Below are 20,231 nucleotides of genomic sequence, written 5' to 3'. Positions count from 1 at the left end.
GAAGAAGAACCGACTTTAATTCATGTGATACAAGCAACAGATGGGGGCGGCATAGCCTAGTGGTTTCTTGCAAACTCTTTATTTCACTAAGTATAGGCATGTGAGCCTATTTTTATGTTTCTATGGTTGTAGCCCTTTAGACCTATTTGTTTTATTAAGTGGAGTTCTTTTATTAGCTATAGAAGTGAAGTTTATGATATTTTGGGCTTGAAGATGTTCAGCCCATGTCTTTTAATTCATGTAGGCCTCAGTAGGGTTAGGGTTTCATGGAGAGGTTTTAAAAAGACTTGTAGACGCATATACTAGACAAGTTGATTGTGAATGAAGTTTTGTTCTTCCTAGAAAACTTTTTCAGTTTTCTCTACTTGTTCTTGATTGAACTAAGAACTTATCAAAGGCAAACCCTTTATGGTTCTAACCAAATTTAGGTTCTTGAAACAAGATTTCAACGAGTCTAGATCTTCTTGACTTGATTTTTGGCTTTCTTGGGTAGGTTTCAATTTGATTGTAGGTTCAAAGAGGATTTCATCCTGCAGGTTCACATCACAACGTGTCGTCGGTGGGGTGATTTTTGGCCTGTTTTTTTTTTCACATTTCTCTTTGATTTTGGAAGCCAGATCTACACTTCTCTGCCGACTTTTGACTGACATGCGCCCCCCAGCCACGTTCCTCGTCGTCTTCCGCCCTTGCCGCCGCAAGCTCCGGTAGTGTCGGTCATCGGTGATCAGCGCATGGCTCCCACGCGCCTAGGAGCTCTCTACTCTATGGTGTGCGTGAGGGCCACGCTCCGCCTTTTTTAGGCCGTTCTTGGCGGCAACCGATTATACGGCGGCGGATCTCCGTTTGGGTGGACCTAGTGACGGCGTGTGTTCCTCACGCGCCGCCGTCTGGCATCTTGGCATTTTCCCCCACAGTCGGCAGCTTGTTTTGGGTGGTTTTTGCCTGTGTTTTTTGTGTTTTTCTTTTGTTTCTCTAGTCTCAGCTTGTTTGTGTTTGGATCAAATTTTATAGGAATATCTGTTGGCTAATTGCTAGATCAGCCATCTTTCTGTAGAGAATGAGCATTATTGTAAGAGGTACTCAAGTGTCCTTCTTGTAAAATTTGTATTTCTGCTTAGACAGCTGTTTTATTAAGTTAAATCATTTTGGCTTAGAGAGTTGGGGGTCCTGCCCCTTACTTTTAAGTTGAAAGCCTATGGGCCGTTTGCAGTATTAATGATAGCACATGCTATTTTGTTCAAAAATATATATATGTCATCAATACCTTATTTTCTTTACAAAACATTAGTATGTTCGGTAAATCGATTTTGTAATAAAAGTTTTGTTTGAATAATAATAAAGAGTGATTGATGTAGTATGAAGTTTAAAAAAAAAAATAATAATAATACAAAGTTTAAAATTTTTGGTTAGGAAAAGTGAAAAAAATATTTTTTAAATAAATTTTTTGTTTAAATAGTAATAAAAATGTAATATAAAAAGTTAAAATGTTTTTAGTTTAACTTTTTTTTAAAAAAAAAAAAAATTGGAATGGTTGGCCAAAAGGGGCGAAATTATCTGGAAACACTATTCATTTTTTTTTTGGCAGGAGATGGAAATACCACAAAGAAGACAATAGACTCCCATGTTGTTGCATTTTTCTCAAACCCATCAGGAACAACTATAATCCAAAATTTGTTTCCTATTTTCTGGCCATTAAATCTAACAAACCATCACAAAAAATTGTATAATCAGTTTATGCATCCACTCAACCGGTATTGGAGCAATAAGGACCAAAAACACTTGAAGCTAAGGCCTGACGTTATGAAGGCTGCTCACAAGTGAATGATAGACTCTATCATCAGGTGTTAGGCCCGACTTTTTCATCTCCTCATACAATCTAAAAGCTTCATCTGATCTCCCTTCCCTGGACAAGCCTGATATCATAGCGGTGTAAGTGACTACAGTCTGAACTAAACCCTTGCAAGACATTTCATCGAACAGTTTTAGTGCCTCATCTACCTTCCCATAAACACTTTCCCCATGTAAAAGAGATGTGTATGTATATGTGTCTGGCATTATCCCCTTATCTTCCATCTCATCTTTTAGCCTGTGAGCTTCTTTCATCTTTCCTTTCTTGCTGTACCCATCAATTAAAGCATTGTATGTAACTGTATTTGGTTTCTCTCCCTTCTCCATCTCACTGAACACCCTCTTCGCTTCCCCAAAGTTTCCTTCCTTGCAATAAATGTCAATCAAGGTAGTCAACGTCACTGTGTTTGGAGAGACACCCCTTTCTACCATTGTGTATAACACTCTTTTTGCTTCTTCATGCCGATTTAATTTACACAACCCACTAGCAATTATGTTATAAGTAAACACATCAGTCTCAAGTCCTTTCTTTACCATGAAGACCTGCAGCCTTAGAGCTTCATCTATCATCCCTCTTTTGCAAAACCCATCCATCAGTGTATTAAATATCACTTCATTTAGGTCAAGCCCTTTGCTTTGCATCTCATTCACCAACATTTCCGCCACCTCCATCTGCCCAGCCTTGCATAAACCATCAATTAGAGCCCCATAGGTTTGAACATTAGGAACAAGGCCTCTCTCAGTTAATTCATCAAACAGTGCAACTGCTCTTTTAATATTTCCTAATCTACAATACCAGCTGATAATTGAAGTATAAACATGAAGATCTGGTTCGATCCCCTTATTATTCATTTCCTCGAAGAACCTCTCTGCCTCTTCTATCTTGCCAAAGCTCCCATACCATTCAATTAAAATTGTGTAAGTTGCCACATTGTATGCCACTTGATCCTTCTCCATCAAGCTCAAGATCTCATTAAGACCCACAAAATCCTTTCTTTCAACGTAAGCATTTAGAAATGTATTGTAAGTAATCACATTTGGTTTAATCCCTCTATCAACCATTTCACCCATCAATTCTCTACCTCTTTCAACCTCTCCTCTCTTACACAACCCATCAATCACACTAGTCATCGAATAAACCGTAATCTCAATGCCCGACTCAACCATTCGACAAAAGAACCCCAAACACGACTCCACCCGATCACACCTCTTGAAAGCGAGCAAAAGCACAAAGCATGACCTCTCCTCGATCTCAAGCCCATTCTTCTCCATATAATCAAAAACCCCTACAGCCTCTTCAAACATTCTATTATCCGCGTAAACCCTCATTAGCATATCACACAATTTATCAACAAATTTAGGCTCATTACACCCACCCTCAATCAACGAAACAATAATCGAAACTGGGCATCGTAGATTATCGTCAGTCACAACACAATTCAACATATTCTTCATTTCTGCAAACTTTCGAGCCCCATATAACCTACAAATGAGGGTTACATGGGCTCGAAGATCAGGTTTTTGTGAAGTGAAAGATTCATTTCTTCGCAGAAAGTTGAAGAAACTCAAGCAAGAACGGGGTGGGACATGTGGGTTTGAGAGAACAAGGTGAGTTATGTGGGAATTGAGACTGGAGAGCAGGGATGGTGCACGCTGGAGGAGTCTGAGGCCTGGGCTGATTAGGGTTTCAGATATCTTTTCGGCGATTTCATGGTTCGATAGCGAAGCAGGGTTTGAGGGGAGATTTTTTTTTAAGGTTTTGGAAAGCTTTTGGGTGGACATTTTCTGTGACAGAAATGAAGTGACATTTTTCCTTTGTCGGTTAAGGTAATTTGCCTTAGTGGTTTTGGCGGGTATTTACGAGGTTTAGTAAGTGCCCACAATTTTTTATGAGAAGCGATCATTACACTCATACTATATAACAATAACACAACATTAATGCATAATAGAGTGGGATTCATGTGTGGACTCCACTCCATTGTGCCTTGGTATTGTATCATTGTTGTGTAGTGTGAGTGTTTTAATTATTTCTCATTTTTTATATACTCATAAATTTGACAAGAATTCAAAACAAAATTAGCCTGATAGAAATAAAGAGTCTAATTCGTTTAATTAAATGAATTTAATTAACATTGATCTATATAGTTTTATACTCATGTTTTGATACTATTCAAATTCGACAAAAGAGTGGATAATTTTTGACATAACCCATAAACTCAATATTAACTCAATACAAAATTAGTAAATTATAGTTTGATGGGTCTGATCCATTTAATTAAATGGGTCGAGTTATGATTGACCTATATAATCTTGTACACATGTCTCGACTCAAACCCGACACACCAACACGAATTGCCACACCTAGATTCAGTATTGTTGAACCGATAATCTCAATTATTCGCTTAACCATTAACCGCTCAACTTAGTTTGGTCAGGCACGAGAAATTAGCACTCATAATTTTCCTATGTCATGCGAACAATTCTCATTTGATACCGTATACCGCCCATTTAGAGAATTACTCAATACCGCCTCCATAGCCGCCCTCAGCGGAGGTTAGTTTTGAGTTACAGCGATTTAAAGTTTGGAGTAGCAATTAATAATTATTAGGGATAAAGTGTAAGTTACCAAATTAACACACACCCCCACCCCCCCCCCCCCCCCCCCCCCCCCCCCCCGCCAAAAAAAAAAAAAAAAAATCAACAAGATTGCTGGGTTTGGTGGAGGCCGCGAAAAGAATATGTACTACTCAACCCTCACTAAGGGAGAATATGATCATCTCCATTTCAAATAAAATTGAGAAGAGTCGGTTAGTTATAAAATAAGGGGCAAAATTGTTCAAAAAAATTAAATGACAATTTTATCCAAATTTACCCCTTGTTTTATAAATTACCGACTCTTCTTCATTTCATTTGAAATAGAGAGGATCTATTCTCACTAAGGTGGAAGGGAGATACATATATACCCCTTCCATCCTCTCATAGAGGAGGTGGTTGGATGTCACCAAGGTAGCCTCCGGGGACCGATGCCGTCACGAATATTGAAGCCGGGATTAAACTTGAGAGATTGTTTTGTGAGAGCGAGATTGAAGCTTCATTAAACCCCCAAGTGTTGCCAAAACCACGTTGACGAAATGAATCACCCTCACCAGGCAGGTGAACGAACGATGAGCAGTTAACAACTTACCATATTTTTGGACCAATACTTTAGTTTAACTACCATGTAACTCAGTTGATTAAATTCATTTCACTAAATCGATCCAGTACTTTTACTCCCTTGACAAATGACAATTAAGGGGTACATATGGCCTATTTGTCATGTTAACTCATGTAATATAGATAATTTTCTTAGAGGAAAAAAAAACAATTTGATAGGAAGAAGTTTGACCATTTGAATTTTAAAGTAACAAAATAGTGACACAAGAAATTTGAAGTAATTAAAAATAATATAGAATGAGGCAAAGAAAATATTTTGGAAATTCATTGCCAAGCATAGAGTTCCTTTTATATTTTTGTCATGTTATATCATGGTTTTAAGATTTCTTTAGAGGCCCCAAAAGATAGTGCACCATGTCTAGCAAGTGTACGTATACGTGCATTTCTCCATCAAGTGTGCTCAATTATATCTTTTGGTTAAATATCTCACATGTACTCGTGGTTACGCCTGAAATCAAAAGCTGCTTTGGTTTCAAAAAGTGTCATAGATGGTACCTGTCTCGAATGAAAAACCTCAGTTGGTACTTCTTTCTGGCCTCCGTCCATTTTTTAAAGGTCGTGCACGTCACCCCCATTAAAATGCAGACACTTGTCCCAAATCCTATGTCGCGACAGTGTATCACAGATGATATACATGCTTTTACTGCCACGTAGGACGGAGAAATTATTAGGAAAAAAACATTTAAAAAAAAAATTAGGAAGAAAACATTCATATTCCCATTTTGACAAAGGGGTGGCTCGAACCACTCCATGACCCTTGAGGGTGGTTCAACCATCCCAAAGGTTAACCCTCAAAATTTATTTATTTTTTATTTTTTTTTTCCCTTTGGTCTTTTGGGGGTGGCCGGCTACCCCCATGGCCAAAATGGGGGTGTTCGACCACCCCCAATTTTTTCTTCTATATTTGTTCTACGTGGCAGTAAAAGCCTGTGTATCATCTGTGATATACTACAACATAGGATTCGGGACATGTGTCATCATTTTAATGGGAGTGACATGGACGGCCGTCAAAAAAATGGACGGAGGCCAGACGGAATTACCAACTGGGTTTTTTCATTAAAAACAAATATCACCCATGACACTTTTTGAAACCGATGAAGCTTTTTTATTTTAGGCATAACCCCATGTACTTGTGAAGGATTTAACCATATATCTTTTACCAAATTCAAATACCGATCACGTCATATTGTCATAAACAATTATTCAGTACCTAATGGTAAAACACATCAAAATACTCGTCGTAATTCAACTTATTCTTCCTATAATATCAAGGTTTGTTACTGCTGAAAATCACAGTATTTAAACAAATATCAACGAGGCTGAGTGTGGACCTTGACTTCCACCTCAGAATCCCGACTAATATAATATGCAGATAACAGAAGATTGTCATCCATTTCTTTGGAAAGGCGGAGAAGAGTCATTTTCTTAACTAAAATGCCCCAACGCCTCGAAATTTTCTCTCTCAATTCAGCCACCTTTTGCGTTTCTCTCACCCTAATGCGTTCTACCTTGCTGGAGGATTTCACTAAGATGTTGATTTTTGGTTGTCCAGAAAGCGGTCTGACAATTAAACTAAGCACTACAAATTGTGGGAAGCCATAAGAATCGATGATGCGATCATTTTCCATTAACATACTGCCAAACGAGAGAGTCTGCCTAGCAACTTCCATGTTCAAAACCTCATTAATCCTCTCCTTCAATACAAGAATGGTTGCAGAAGCTGGCATTTCAATCTCTGGTTTCAACTCGCCTCCAGTGATTCTGAAGAGCACCATTGCGCGCAAGGATGAATAAAGTGGAAAAAAATTGCATGAAAAATATTGTTACAAATAATTTCTTTCTATTTTGTTTTCGAGCTTTAACTAATTAGTTTATGTATATAAAACCAATCTTGGAAAGGAAAAAAAAAAATGTAAGAATTACATGATTTGATCACTCTAATTACATTTTACTACTGGGGGAACAAGATTCTTGTTTCCAAGCTTTTTGTTATGAATTGGGATGAAGGGTGCAAAGTTAGAAGTATGTAAATCAAAAGCAAAAATGACATGGGCACTGCTGGAGCACGATCGATCTCCAAATGATTATTGCTTGTAAAATCTTACTGTAAACAAACTTCAAGATGATTTATTAAAAGTAACCAAATTTTCAATATGGCCAAAAAGATTTCTATCAGATGTATATCTTACATGCACATGCGGTACTTACTTTAATACTATGTTAAATTATAAATTGTCCTAAAAAATTAAATAGAAAAAAATTATGAATTTAATCTTTTAATTAATATTTTAAGATCTATATCTCTAAAGTGAAGCATATAATGATGAATTAAGTCGATTACAACTAATCTAATCCTAAAGAGTAGCTCTATCGGTTGAAAACCACACATCATGAATAGGATGTCATTAGTTTGAATCTTCCATTTCTCCCCTCCATGCCTCCCTTGCTTAAAGCCAATTAATTATTATTTTTTTAAAAAAAGAGTCACTCATCTCACTATGCTTTGATGTTAAGGGAGATGACTCAATCAACTACGTACACCTACCTCGTTAGGAGAATCCTCTACTAATTACACTTTCTGCTCTCAAATAATTACTACTAGTTATTCACATGCATCAACAAATTTAAATTGTTGAGCTTCTTAATCTTGAGCTTGGGCATGGTTACGGCATGTTGTAATGGGGAGGGGAAGTTGGGGAGAAGGGACGACAGGTTGTTGAATAGTAAGGTAGTGCCAACAACAGAGGAGGAGGGGAGCGCAGGTTGGGAGGCCAAGATGGAGGATATATTGAAAACTACTAATGATTACGAAGTATGAATTACTCAAAACTTTATAACAATTATGAAAATGAATATCCTTAATTACACTTATTTCCAACGAAATCGAGCTCACTGAATGGGTTATAAGTTTCGTTGGTGATTTATTTTTAAGTCGTGAACTTGCGCAGTTACTTTTTTATATGTAAAATATTATTGTTTTACATATTGACAGGTTCTAGTGCGATGCATATTAGAATTAGAGTTCTTTCGCAAGGACTTGAGTCGCTTAGTAAGGCCTCGTAGAGGCATTGATCGGTGTATTATCTGTGTATCGTTATTGTTGTTGTTGTGTGAATGTGGTCGTTGTTTTAGATGGTTATGTATTTCCTTTAAAGGCGATGGTTTGTAATTGAGTAAGAGACACTATCAAGGTAGTAGTTTTCAATTCAGATCAATAGTTCACTTCTTGCTACATTTTATTATGACATTTATTGTTCTAGATAACACTAGCTTCCAAATTAAATTATGAGCGCTACGAGTAATACTTCAAATTAATTACTAAATCATTTGTTAATTTTAAGGTGTTACACACGGAAAGCAACGACAATGGTTCTCTTTTGTCGTGGATCATGGAATAGAGAGAAGGTGGAGCTGGCAACTATATTGGAGGAGCGAGGGGGCGGCGACCGGAGAAGAAAAGGGAAAATTGGTGAAATTGTCTCATGACGTGGAATGATCTTAGTCATTCATTGCAAGATAAGTGTTATGATCCGGCTTCAGTGAAACTACAACACATCTGCTGTAAATTAATGAACGGTTCAGATTATTTCAAATTTCTTTTAACTGAAACATAGTCGTTTTTAACTCAAAGTTGTCTAAAGCAAACGTTTCTTGTGGTTTCTTGTTTTGACGTTGTTTAAGGGTAGTGGGAATGTCTTCCTCTTCGTCTTCTTGTCCTGATGAGCAACCTTATCTTGTCCTTCAATAATTATTCTTCTTGCCCATATTAGTTTGAGCTTGATCGAGCTAGGTCTTTGTTTGAGTCTTGGTAGTGCTTGCAGGACCCATTGACCCAAAAAGGTCCTGGGTTACGCTTAAAACCTCAGGGGTCGAGCGAATGTCAAACTTAGTCTCATTCTTGATCTGGGTCACGCTTTTTTCACGCCATCCGCCATTTCTTTCTCTTCTCAATGCTCATCAAAGTACTACGCAAGAAGCTTAATGTGAGAAAGTTTTGTTTGTAAGGGCTGAAAGTTCAGGTTTCTTTCTCTCCCTATTTCTAGTGAATGAAGAGAACAAAAATGGGTCTCTCTTTCTTTGTTTCCTTTGCATTTGTTGAAAAATAATGGAAAGAAATGGGTTTCTGATTTTCTATCTCAGTGAATAAAGAGTAACCAAATGTGTCTCTCTCTCTTCCGCAAACAAAGGAGGATGGGTTTTTTTCTTCTTTGACAATTCCAAGTAATGTTTCTTGTACAACTCTTACACAACTTTTGCACAACTCTAACTATTTTTTTTTTTTTTTTTTTTTTTTATAATCAACCATTGGATTTGTTTTCCTACATGTGGATCATAAATATTCAATGGTTGATCTTAAAAAAATATTGTTAGAGTTGTGCAAAAGTTGTATAAGAGTTGTACAAGAAACATTACTCACAAAGAAATATGGAGAAGCAAGACGAAAAGGAAGACGTTCCCACTACTAACCTTAAACGGCGTCAAACAGAAAACAATAAGAAGAAAACTTTAAGTTAAAAACGATGACGTTGTAATTAAAAGGAATTTAAAGTAATCTCAACCATTCATTAAATTTACAGTAGATGTGATGTAGTTTAAACAACAGCACTGAAGCCGAATCCAAGTGTTATAGTACTAGTGCTATACACGTGGAGCTCATGATATCTAGCGTTACCTGGTACATGTGTTAGGTGCACAATATAATGTGAGTTCAAATAAATATAATATATATTTGCAAGATAAGTATTATATTACTAGTGCTATACACGTTATTTATACGCATTACCTAGTATAACAAGACAAGTATAACAAGATAGTGTTTTTATTCTAGTAGAAGATTTGCAAGATAACATTTATCTATACACGTTATAATACGTATAAGATAGAGCACTAGTAGTAGCTTCTCTAAACCTCATTCTCTTCCTTAGATGTAGAGAAAACTTATGAAAAAGTTCATTGAAAACTAAAGAAACACTAAGAGAACCAAAAGTTGTACACTAGATCTAGGAAAGAAAAAGTGGTTCCCCTTAACATTATGTTAAATATAAAAAACTTTTTCTTTCTTCTCTCATTCTTCTAACATTTATTTGAAACAATATTTAAATAATTTCTCCTTCCTCTTTATTTCTCCCGGCATTTAATTTTATAAGTTTAAGGAAAGCTGCTATTAGTATCTTCTTAGTGTTAATATATACAATAACATCAGCATAAATACAAACAGCTTCCCTTATGCATTATAGAAAAAAATAAATAAATAAATAAATAATACAAAAAACTCTCTGTTCACTCGTAATCTCCTCTACAGAGAAAATCTTTTAGAATCAACATAGGAAATTAAAATTATTCATATTAAAGCAAAGTGTTGAGGAGTTCAAATGTAATGAGTTTAATCTATTTCAAATTTTGCATTGATTAAATGCACTTTACTCTAGATGGGTAACATTAATGAAAAATCGAAACTGATTAATCTTGGAGTTAGGAAGGTAGTGGATGATGACTAACACTACAACAAAAAGGGCACTTTGAGCCGTTTTTGTTGGAGCCATTTTAGAAAAACGGCTCCAATTTGAAACGTTTTTAACTAAAACGGCTCCAATTGGAGCCATTTTTCTAAAATGTTTCCAATTGGAGCCGTTTAAAATATAAACGACTCAAACTATAGCTGTTTTTTAAAATGGCTTCAACAAAATTTTGAGCCGCTTAAACTTAAACGGCTCAAAACGGAGCCGCTTTGTATAAAACGGCTCTAATTTGAGCCGTTACTATTTAAACGATCAATATTAATTAGTCGTTTTTATAAAAACGGCTCCATTTTCAGCACTTTTATAAAAAACGGCTCTAATTAGAGCTATTTTGACAAAACAACTCAAATTCAAGCCACTTTACAAACAGCTCTATTTCTAGCTTTTTTTTATAAATCGGCTCCATTTAGAGCCGTTTTGTTCGCCGTTTTTATCAAAAACGTCTCCAATTTTAAAAATTAAAAACAACACCATTTATAATAATTCTAACCATATATATATTGAACACAGTGCCTTCTTCTTCTTCATTTTTGAGAAATATTCCCCAAAAGGATTACACAACTAGAGAAAAATGATACAAGAACAAGAGCATGAAATACAATCACAACGCCCAAAGGCGAGAAATATAGCCCAAAGGCCATCGAAGTGAATTAAAAATAAAGAATCTCTACCTACAAAACCAAGAAAAACCTGGCTTAAAGCAGCTATCAAACAGTAAACTGTGAACACAAGCAAGAATATACAAACAGAAAACCCAGCATACAGGCTCCAAGAAAGAAACAACCGCCGGATTCGGCACGTGTAAAGCACACGCCTTCTCCGGGAACCCCCTTAGCGATGGCCGACCTTCACGAGCTTAGATCGGCACCTTCCGAGATCGAAGAAAACAGTTGTAGCCCACACGCACATAAAACAGAAGATTTAAACCGCCGGCGCGTGCAGGTCACACACCAACCAGAGACAAACCGCATGGCCTAATTAAGTGACCATACTGACCAAAAAAGGCCGGCTTCCACACTTGGATAGTTCTTGTTGGAGAAAATCCAGCCGAGGGTACCTAAAACTCCCAACATAGTATTTGGATTTCTAATGTTCCTTTTTTATTAAGGAACATTATAAATTTTGTGTAAACTTTCTGGATACATTTTACATTCAGCTTATGAGCTTTTTATAGAAAGCCCATTATTGACTAAAATCAATTGACACCAAACGCACGTTTTATAATCCAAACGCTGCGTTTCACTTACTCAACCCTACTATCGTTCCGTAATACGTTATCTCCTCAGAAACAAAAACAGACATGAAACCGAACATAAAGTCACGGCCGTCCCAAGACCGTCATGGTGTTTTGCAGATGTATGTAGTTTCTATTTTAATTTGGCTTAAGCTTGTTTGTAGGACTTTTGAGATTCTGTTTATCTCTTGCCCTTTGTAATGTTTGAACCAGTTTTTTGGTGTGTATTTCTTGGATATTTGCACCAACAACATAGGGACACATTTTGTAATTGGTACCTTAACTACGTAAGAATTTCATATGGTTTAATTTATAAAATAATGGTGATTGTTTTATGAGCGGCGTTTTATTGTATATGTTATTTTCTACATCCCGCTAACTATAAGCAATGTTATCTCAAATTACATGTTAATGGAATGGACCAGACACGTAGAACTGAGTTAGGGGATAAGCTTGTATGGCATTCTAAAAGGCCAATTGAAACAGCCTTCGAATATAACCGATATGTGGTTAACAGCAAGCTGTTTCACACTGTGGCCCAAAATGAAAGAAAAACAACCCAAAATAGTGGCGTGTATATGCCTACAGTTGATGGCGATACCTATTATGGGAAGCTAACTTGAATAATCGAGATAGAGTACTATGACACGACTAGGTATGTGCTATTCAAGTATGATTGGGCGAACATTAGAAAGGATAGGGAATGGTCGAAGGATGAGTATGGTATAACACTTGTGAATTTCAAAAACCTAATACATAGAGGAGATAAGATTTTGGATGATCCGTACTATTATCTTCACAAGTATCCCAAATATACTACGTCCATGACGACAGGAACCCAAACTGGTGTTGCGTAATAAGGACTAAACCAAGAAACGTGTATGATATTGGTGAGGGGGGAGGGAACAATGATGAAGATCTCAACTACCATTAGAGTGAGCCATTGGACTTGAACGTCAATCAGGATCCAAATAATGTTGATAACGATGAAGACCTTCATTATGCCCGTAGTGACATACTGCATTCGAAGTAGTACAACCACAATAAAAGTAGCATGCATGTATGCCTTTGTTTTTTCAATAATCTTAAACTGATATCAAATTACATTAAACATGTTAAGTGGTTTCTATATTTACATTTGATCTGATACATTATGTATTTGTGTATTTTGTAGACTGATATGGCAGACAAACCACCTCCAAGGAAGAAAGTTTTTTTACGAATCCCAATACGACTCTTTTCATAGTCTACACCTGAGGTAGAGCCATCTCAGCATGTAGATGAGATGGAACATGAGGACTGCCCACCTTCTCCGAGTGCATTCATGGTTGAGGAGCCCTTACAGGACAGCATACGTACGCCGTCGGATACAGCTAGTGGGTTTGAAGAGTCTTTTGATGATGATCTTGATTCTACTGTATTGGCACAAGAGTCTGAGCGGGAACGAGTGGTAGTCGCAAATCGAACCGATGATTAAAAATAAGAATTTGGTTTTGCAATTTATCGGTTTTCACAACTACGTGGATTTTAATATATTTAACCACTCGCAATAGTACGGGACTTTGTAGTATAATACTAAGGAGGGTATCGTACCACAAGGATTGGAAGGGGTTGTTTAAGTTATGAAATACTTAAGACGTTGCCTAATTTAATTAGGAAAAAGATGAATTGTTTTGTTTTATCACTAAGCTAAACAAGTAAAAATGGAGAGTTTAAGAACAAGGAAAGTATAGGGCATTGGTTTTCACTCAATCCTCATACACATGACATACTATATTCCTCCCGAATTTCCTTCACAAGTGTAATACGAGCGCGTAATGATTGTCAATCACACGACGACCTCAACATGAATTTACTTTAGTTAAAGACAATGATAATCCATCTACTTATACAAAAGTCACTCAACTAATAACTAGGGTTGAATGATTCATGCTCCCTAGTATAGACTATAAGGCCTATTAATAAGCATACACATCTATGGAAAAAGCATAAATCATCTTAGTTAACACATAATCTCCACATAAAATTACACTAGAATTGAAAAGCATCTAAGCAATATTTAAACTAAAAAGAGTGTGGAGTAATATGTGTTCCCTAGCATGAGTTATCAAATTCACATAAATTGTGTCATAAGTACCATTACACAACCATCTTTAAGCTATGTAATCATTACACTTGTATGGAAATCCAAGAATAACACAATCAACCCATGGCACTTAAAAAGAGTTTATCAACACCCTACAACTAAATTAACTACTCATGAAGTTATGGGATTCTCTTATAGAAGAAGAAGAACCTATTCCTCTAAGAGGTATAAAAACTATAACCCACACTAACAAGATGTAAAACAACTAACTTTAATAAAGGAATCTTACTTAACAACTAAAAATACTCAAAACCAAGCTTTAAAGGAAAGAAAATCTAAGAAGAACATTTAAAGACCAAGCTATGGGCTCTGGAATCTAAGGATTCCAGAGTTGTATTCAACATAAAATAACACAAACAAGAAAAAGAAGAAGAAATAAGTGCTGGAAAATGTAAAGAACACTTGCATCAACTATATTTCAACTTCACTTTACTAAAAACGAATTTAAAATAAGTTACAACATCAACATACCTTTAAAACTAAGCTCCCTGGAAAACATGAAGAAAAGGGTGCATCACTTGAATGCACAAACTAAAAAATGAAATTGTTAACTAAAACTCTCTATCTATCTATCTCTAACGTCCATCCTCCATTTATAGAGGATTTGGTACAACAAACCTAGCTCAAACAATCACTCTCAGCCGCACAAAATGATGGTGACAACTTCTGATTAGAACCGCACAACTTGAGGATGAATTTGAGCCACACAAAAAGCTGCCGACATCTGAAGATCTTTCTGAAATATCCGAAGTCGATCGATCGATTTATTTTGCTTTGGAGATTTCGATCGATCAAATGTAGATTGATCGATTTAAATTCGACTGAAGAATCGATCGATCGATTTTTCACTCAAGGAAATTTCGATCGATCAAATATACTTGATCGATTTTCCTCTTCTAGGCAGGAGCACTTGAACTTCAAATGTCTTCATTAGGCTTAACTTGTTGATTTTTTTCTTGTTTTCAATTAAGACCTAAAAAAGAGATGAAACACTAAAACATAATAACACATTATTTAACAACACAAATTAGGGTTTAACATATGTAAATTAAGGAGCTTTGAATGTAAACATTCAACGCTTATCAACGAGCTCCCAATACTGGTGTACAATTGGATAGTCGACAAGTCCGTAAGATAGGTATGTATGTTACACTTGATATATATGTAGTTTAGGCTCCAAATATTTTACTTGATCATGCTGCAAGAATGTGCATATTTTATTTAACTTATATACACATACAATATTTTAACCTCCTTTTTTTTTTTTTTTTGGCTTCTGTTTAATTTAAATACAGATACAGATAACAATTTTCACATCAGAGATGTAGGCTCTTCAACCGCCCTCTGGACAATACCCGTGGGCGAGAAGGTGGTCGTCAATTTTAATGCGACGTGGTAGCCAGTTGGCACGAATGGCTTGAAATTTAGCCAGCTATGAGCGAAATACGTTCGGAGTGGGAAGTTTGTGGGGCTAAGCGCCCTAAATTGGAGGAAGATACCGCCTTAGGCTAAGGAGGACTTGTGGGCTGCCCTAATGGTATGTAAAGCAAGTTATTTACAAATTTATTGCATTGAACATATATTACGACATATACATAGTATATTAATTTATTTATTTTTTACAAATTTGCAACAAAAATTTTACATCATGCCTGATGCACCGATGAATGAGATCAAACGGATAGCCAACACTTCGTCTACGCTCGACACTGCGTCACCCTCATCGTGAGGGTGACATCCACAGTAACCAGTCCACCAGGTTAGCTCCAAACATGATTAACTATAATTTTTTTGAGTATATAAAGTTGAATATGTTACGTGTATTGTTACTATATATATATATATATATATATATATATATATATATATATTGTGTAACACATTTCATTTGAATCACTAATGTAGGTGACGTGCTCTTGACATCTAATGATGATGATACGCATAAGGAACTATCGTGAAAAATACATCACTAATGTAGGTGACGTGCTCTTGACATCTAATGATGATGATACGCATAAGGAACTATCGTGAAAAATACATCTTGAGTTGTTGTGAATGTAGGTGCAATATTAAATTTTGTAAATGATGTAGGTAACTTTTGTGTTATCCGTTGGACTCGATCGGTTTGTGATTGTAGGTAACTTATGTATTATGTTTTGAAATTACTTTTGGTGATATGTCATTTGTGATCGTAGGTAACTTGATCGGTTTGGGGTTAAGTGACATTGTTTATGGTGATATGTCATTGTATTTGTTATTATTTTTGTTTTAATGTCTTAGTGTGTACATTAAGACATAGTGATGGTTTGTGTATGAAGTTTGGGTTATATATGATTATGTGAATGTTTATGAGTCCATATATGTGAACAATATTCTTGCTATCAGGTATTAAAAAAAATTAATAATATTTTATTTTATTTATTTTTTAATTTAGAGCCGTTAAACGACTCTAAAATTATATTTAATTTATTTTATATTTTAGAGCCATTTTAAAAGTTAAAACAACTCTAATATATTATTTTACTTATTTTATAATTTAGAGTCGTTTTAAGTGTTAAAACGGCTCTAAAACCTTTTAAGCTGTTTTTATAAAAGTGGCTCAAACCGTTTAGAGCCGCTTTATAAAAACGACTCAAAACGGTTTAAACCGTTTTAAAAAGCGGCTCAAACCGGTTGGAGGAGATTTTATTGAAGCAACTCTAATAGGTTAGAGCCGCTTTTGTAAAAGGGCTCTAACCGGTTAGCGCCGCTTTTATTAAAGCGGCTCAAGTTAGAATCGTTTTATTGAAAAACGGATCAATTCGAGTTTTTAATATTTGATGTGTTGATCTGTTGTCAAAACGGCTCAAAAAAAAAGGGCTCAAATTGTTTAGAGCCATTTTTAGGGCTTAAAACGGCTCTAAAAAAGTGGTTCAAAACACCTGTTTTTTTTTGTAGTGTAAAAGAAATCTATTTGTATTAGTTCTTTGTCTTCACTTGCTTTAGAGTTTAGCCTTTAGGAAGGTAGTGGCCGGATGGTGACTAAATGAAAGCCGGCAGTTCGGCAGCCCACATTAAGGACAATTCTTTAACCCAATCTATTAAATTGGCCGAATATGTCTTTTGAACAAGATGCTTTGGAAAGCATATTTCAATTTAATAAACTATAGTACTCTATGAGACTATATATGCCTCCATCTAATTGTTGAAAATAAGAACAGATCGATTAGAGCTTAGAATTTACAATATTAAACTGTGATTGTAAAGCGATCGATCGTAACAGCAAATATTATTTGAACAATTCTCTGCTCATAATTTCTTACCCCAACCATACGTAACGACACAGTGATTGTCAGGTTATGCCAGTGATGAAAGGTTCACTATAAGTTTTTCATTTTCCTAGACACCATTGTTGATTAAAATAAACAATATAGTAGTTTAATTGGCAGGCTTATTACAATTTATAAGACTAAAATTATTGCTTTTTATTATTATCATTATTATTAATTTTGGTTTTTGGTTGGATTGAATTATTTGAATCTAGGAAGACTCAAATTGTTGTGAGTTGTAATTGTGATTTTCATTGGTTGGTCCTTTGTTGATGGCCGAGAATGGGTGGAGAATTTTTTTGGGTTTTCTCATATTGTTTTGGGTTAGGGAACCGAATGGGTCGAAGAGATTTTTGTTATTGTTTTGCTTAGAAATTTTCTTAGGCTATTCTTTATAATGGCCGAATGGGAATTTTTCTTTGGGTTCTCTTGTTTTTCGGTTGAGCAACCGAATGGGAAAAGAATAATTTATATGTGTATAAATAAATATGATTAAACCAAAAATTGCACATTGATTACCGGGACTGAAACAGTTGCAATCACTTGGAAACTCCTCTACATCAATCATATTGTGCATGGGAATAATTGATTCAAGAAAATAAAAATATCCAGTTTTTTTGGGACTCCAAAAAGAAATTGATAAAATTGGGGCAAATCTACCTTATTCTAGAGACGTTGCCTCTAATATATTGTTCCCTCCCAAACGATGAATGATATTCAACTTAGAAGCCATCTGGCATGGATGGTGAGGACCCAAATGTTGTTTCTGATGCATGGCTGCATTTGCCAATTAAATTCAGAGCTGACTCCCGGAAATAAAAGGACTATATATTGTAGCAGCTGATTTCCCTTAATTTGTGGGATTGAACACATGGCCTGTATATATATATATAGCCAAAGCTCTCTTGTAATTATGTTATGAAAGGATTCACATGTCTGAGAAAGAGCCAACATCTTGTTGCCGCCATTAAAATCCAAGCATGCATGTATTGGAATTTGGACCATATATTCTCAATCACCAGTGAAATTGATTAAAGAGACAATTTTATGAATAAAAACTTCCTTTTATTTCTTTTTTTTTCCCAGAATCACAGCAATCAACTCATGAATATTAAACTGAATCTAGTCAAAATGAGAATACACAAGAAGGTAATTCAGAATGACTACACAGAAGGCCACATTAAAACAGATGAATGGTTTGGATTTTGGAGGGTAGGTTGCAATGCAATTCTCCTCAATACGTCCACAAATGCTCCATCTCTCTAGACTCTAATAATGCTTAACGCATCATGATATATTTCAAAAATCTATCATGTCATAGTAAAATCCATCATGAAAAATGAACCAAATAATTCTACTTAAAAAGGCCTGTGTAAAAATAAACAAAACATTCAAAGAGAAAATTGTGTACTTCTCGTATTCAAATTAAGAATAGATGCCATACATTGTAAAATCCAATTCCCAAAAAATACTACAAAATAATGAGTCCAAACACCATTAGAGAAACAACTGAAAAATAATGGTGCAAGACAAATACTGCTCATAATAGAAATATGTCAATACATATCGAACATTTCTTCTCCATACTTGGATTCAAAATTAGCTAACAAAGAATGCAATGGTGAAGAGTATAAGTATATAACCCGATTAGTTAAACGGGTTGACACCCTAAACTGGAAGACAACTCATTAATTTACCGAGTAACCTAGCATGACACGATTGACCCGTTTAGCTAACGGGTCATGTCGGATTGACACAACCTGTTTGACCCGAATTGTTTTTTTTTTTAATTGAAAATTTACTTGAAATCTTTCATCAACCAAACTCTATGATTTGCCCACCACACACACTACCAAATCTCTTCCTTTTACATTCAATTATCTGAAACGAATTACATCCAAAAATTCATAAATTATAGATTTTATTATAAATCTGTTACAGAACAGAAGAAGCAGCAGTTGGCATGCACTGAAGAATCTAAATTTGATGGAGAAGTCAACGAGCAATGGAAACCGAGGCCGAAAAGGGATTACTAGGAATATGTCTTTGTGTTTGAGTTAGTTGGGAAGTCTACATACTAAGGGATACCTTTCGGACGAGCTGCGCTGGAGAGGAGAGTCACGAGTGGCTTGGCGCTGGACGGTCACTAGCAGCAGTGGAGAGGAGTCACGAACGGCGGTGGAGAGTGGAGAGCGCCGGTGGAGAGTGAAAGAAATCAAAAGTGGGAAGAACAAAAAACGACGCTCGGCTAAGGTTGTTTGATGTTTCACATTTTTCACTTTCGCGTTTCTTTTTTCTTTTTCATTTTTAACGGGTTGATGGGTCGTCGGCAGGTTGACTCGCTTGTAACCCGAACCCGTTTAGCCTAAATTCAAATTCTATAATTTGTTTGTGTCAAATTCGTAGGTCCTGTAAAAAATTATCAATGCTAACAACTTTTTTATTATTATTATTGACCGCCCTAATTTTGTACCACATTTCTTTATTTAACGGCATAAACCCAAATGTCCAATAAATTTAAAAATTCATTAAGTTTAAAAGTATTAGAACTTTGATACGTAATTCCAATTAGCTACTACATTTGTAAATAAAATAAAGTTGGTGGTTCTATTAGGAAAAAAAAAATTGTTGCAAGAATATTGAGAACCCAAAAACACAAACATGGAGAAAAACATTTGGTCTGAACAGTTAAAAAATAACTAAAATCTTTATAATGCAACTAACATCTTATTACTTAGGGAGAACTTCACTTAAGGGTACCGAACTATCGGCCTATTTAACTTAAGAGTACTAAACTTCAAAACGTCTCAAACTAGGGTATCCAATTTTCAAAACGTCTCAATAACAGGTACTTTGCTAGGATCTGCTATTAAATCCTTTCAAAATTTTCAAAGTACCCGTGTTTATTTAAAAAAATAATAATTATAAAATATTTCAAAAATTCAGGCATGGGTATTTTTGTA

General features: G+C 35.5%; 1 protein-coding gene across 1 annotated transcript; it reads right to left on the bottom strand.

The window, feature by feature from the left end:
• Window positions 1-1,719: 1,719 nt before the first annotated feature.
• LOC133873825 (pentatricopeptide repeat-containing protein At2g32630) lies at window positions 1,720-3,654 on the bottom strand. The gene has a single exon (XM_062311599.1). The coding sequence runs from the start codon at window positions 3,628-3,630 to the stop codon at window positions 1,786-1,788; it is 1,845 nt and encodes a 614-aa protein (XP_062167583.1). The 5' UTR covers window positions 3,631-3,654; the 3' UTR covers window positions 1,720-1,785.
• Window positions 3,655-20,231: the final 16,577 nt, after the last annotated feature.

This window comes from Alnus glutinosa, chromosome 7 (genome assembly GCF_958979055.1).
Source record: "Alnus glutinosa chromosome 7, dhAlnGlut1.1, whole genome shotgun sequence".
Classification (NCBI taxonomy): Eukaryota; Viridiplantae; Streptophyta; class Magnoliopsida; order Fagales; family Betulaceae; genus Alnus; species Alnus glutinosa.
The sequence above is the reverse complement of the archived record's forward strand: the minus strand, read 5'-3'. Positions and strand labels throughout refer to the sequence as shown.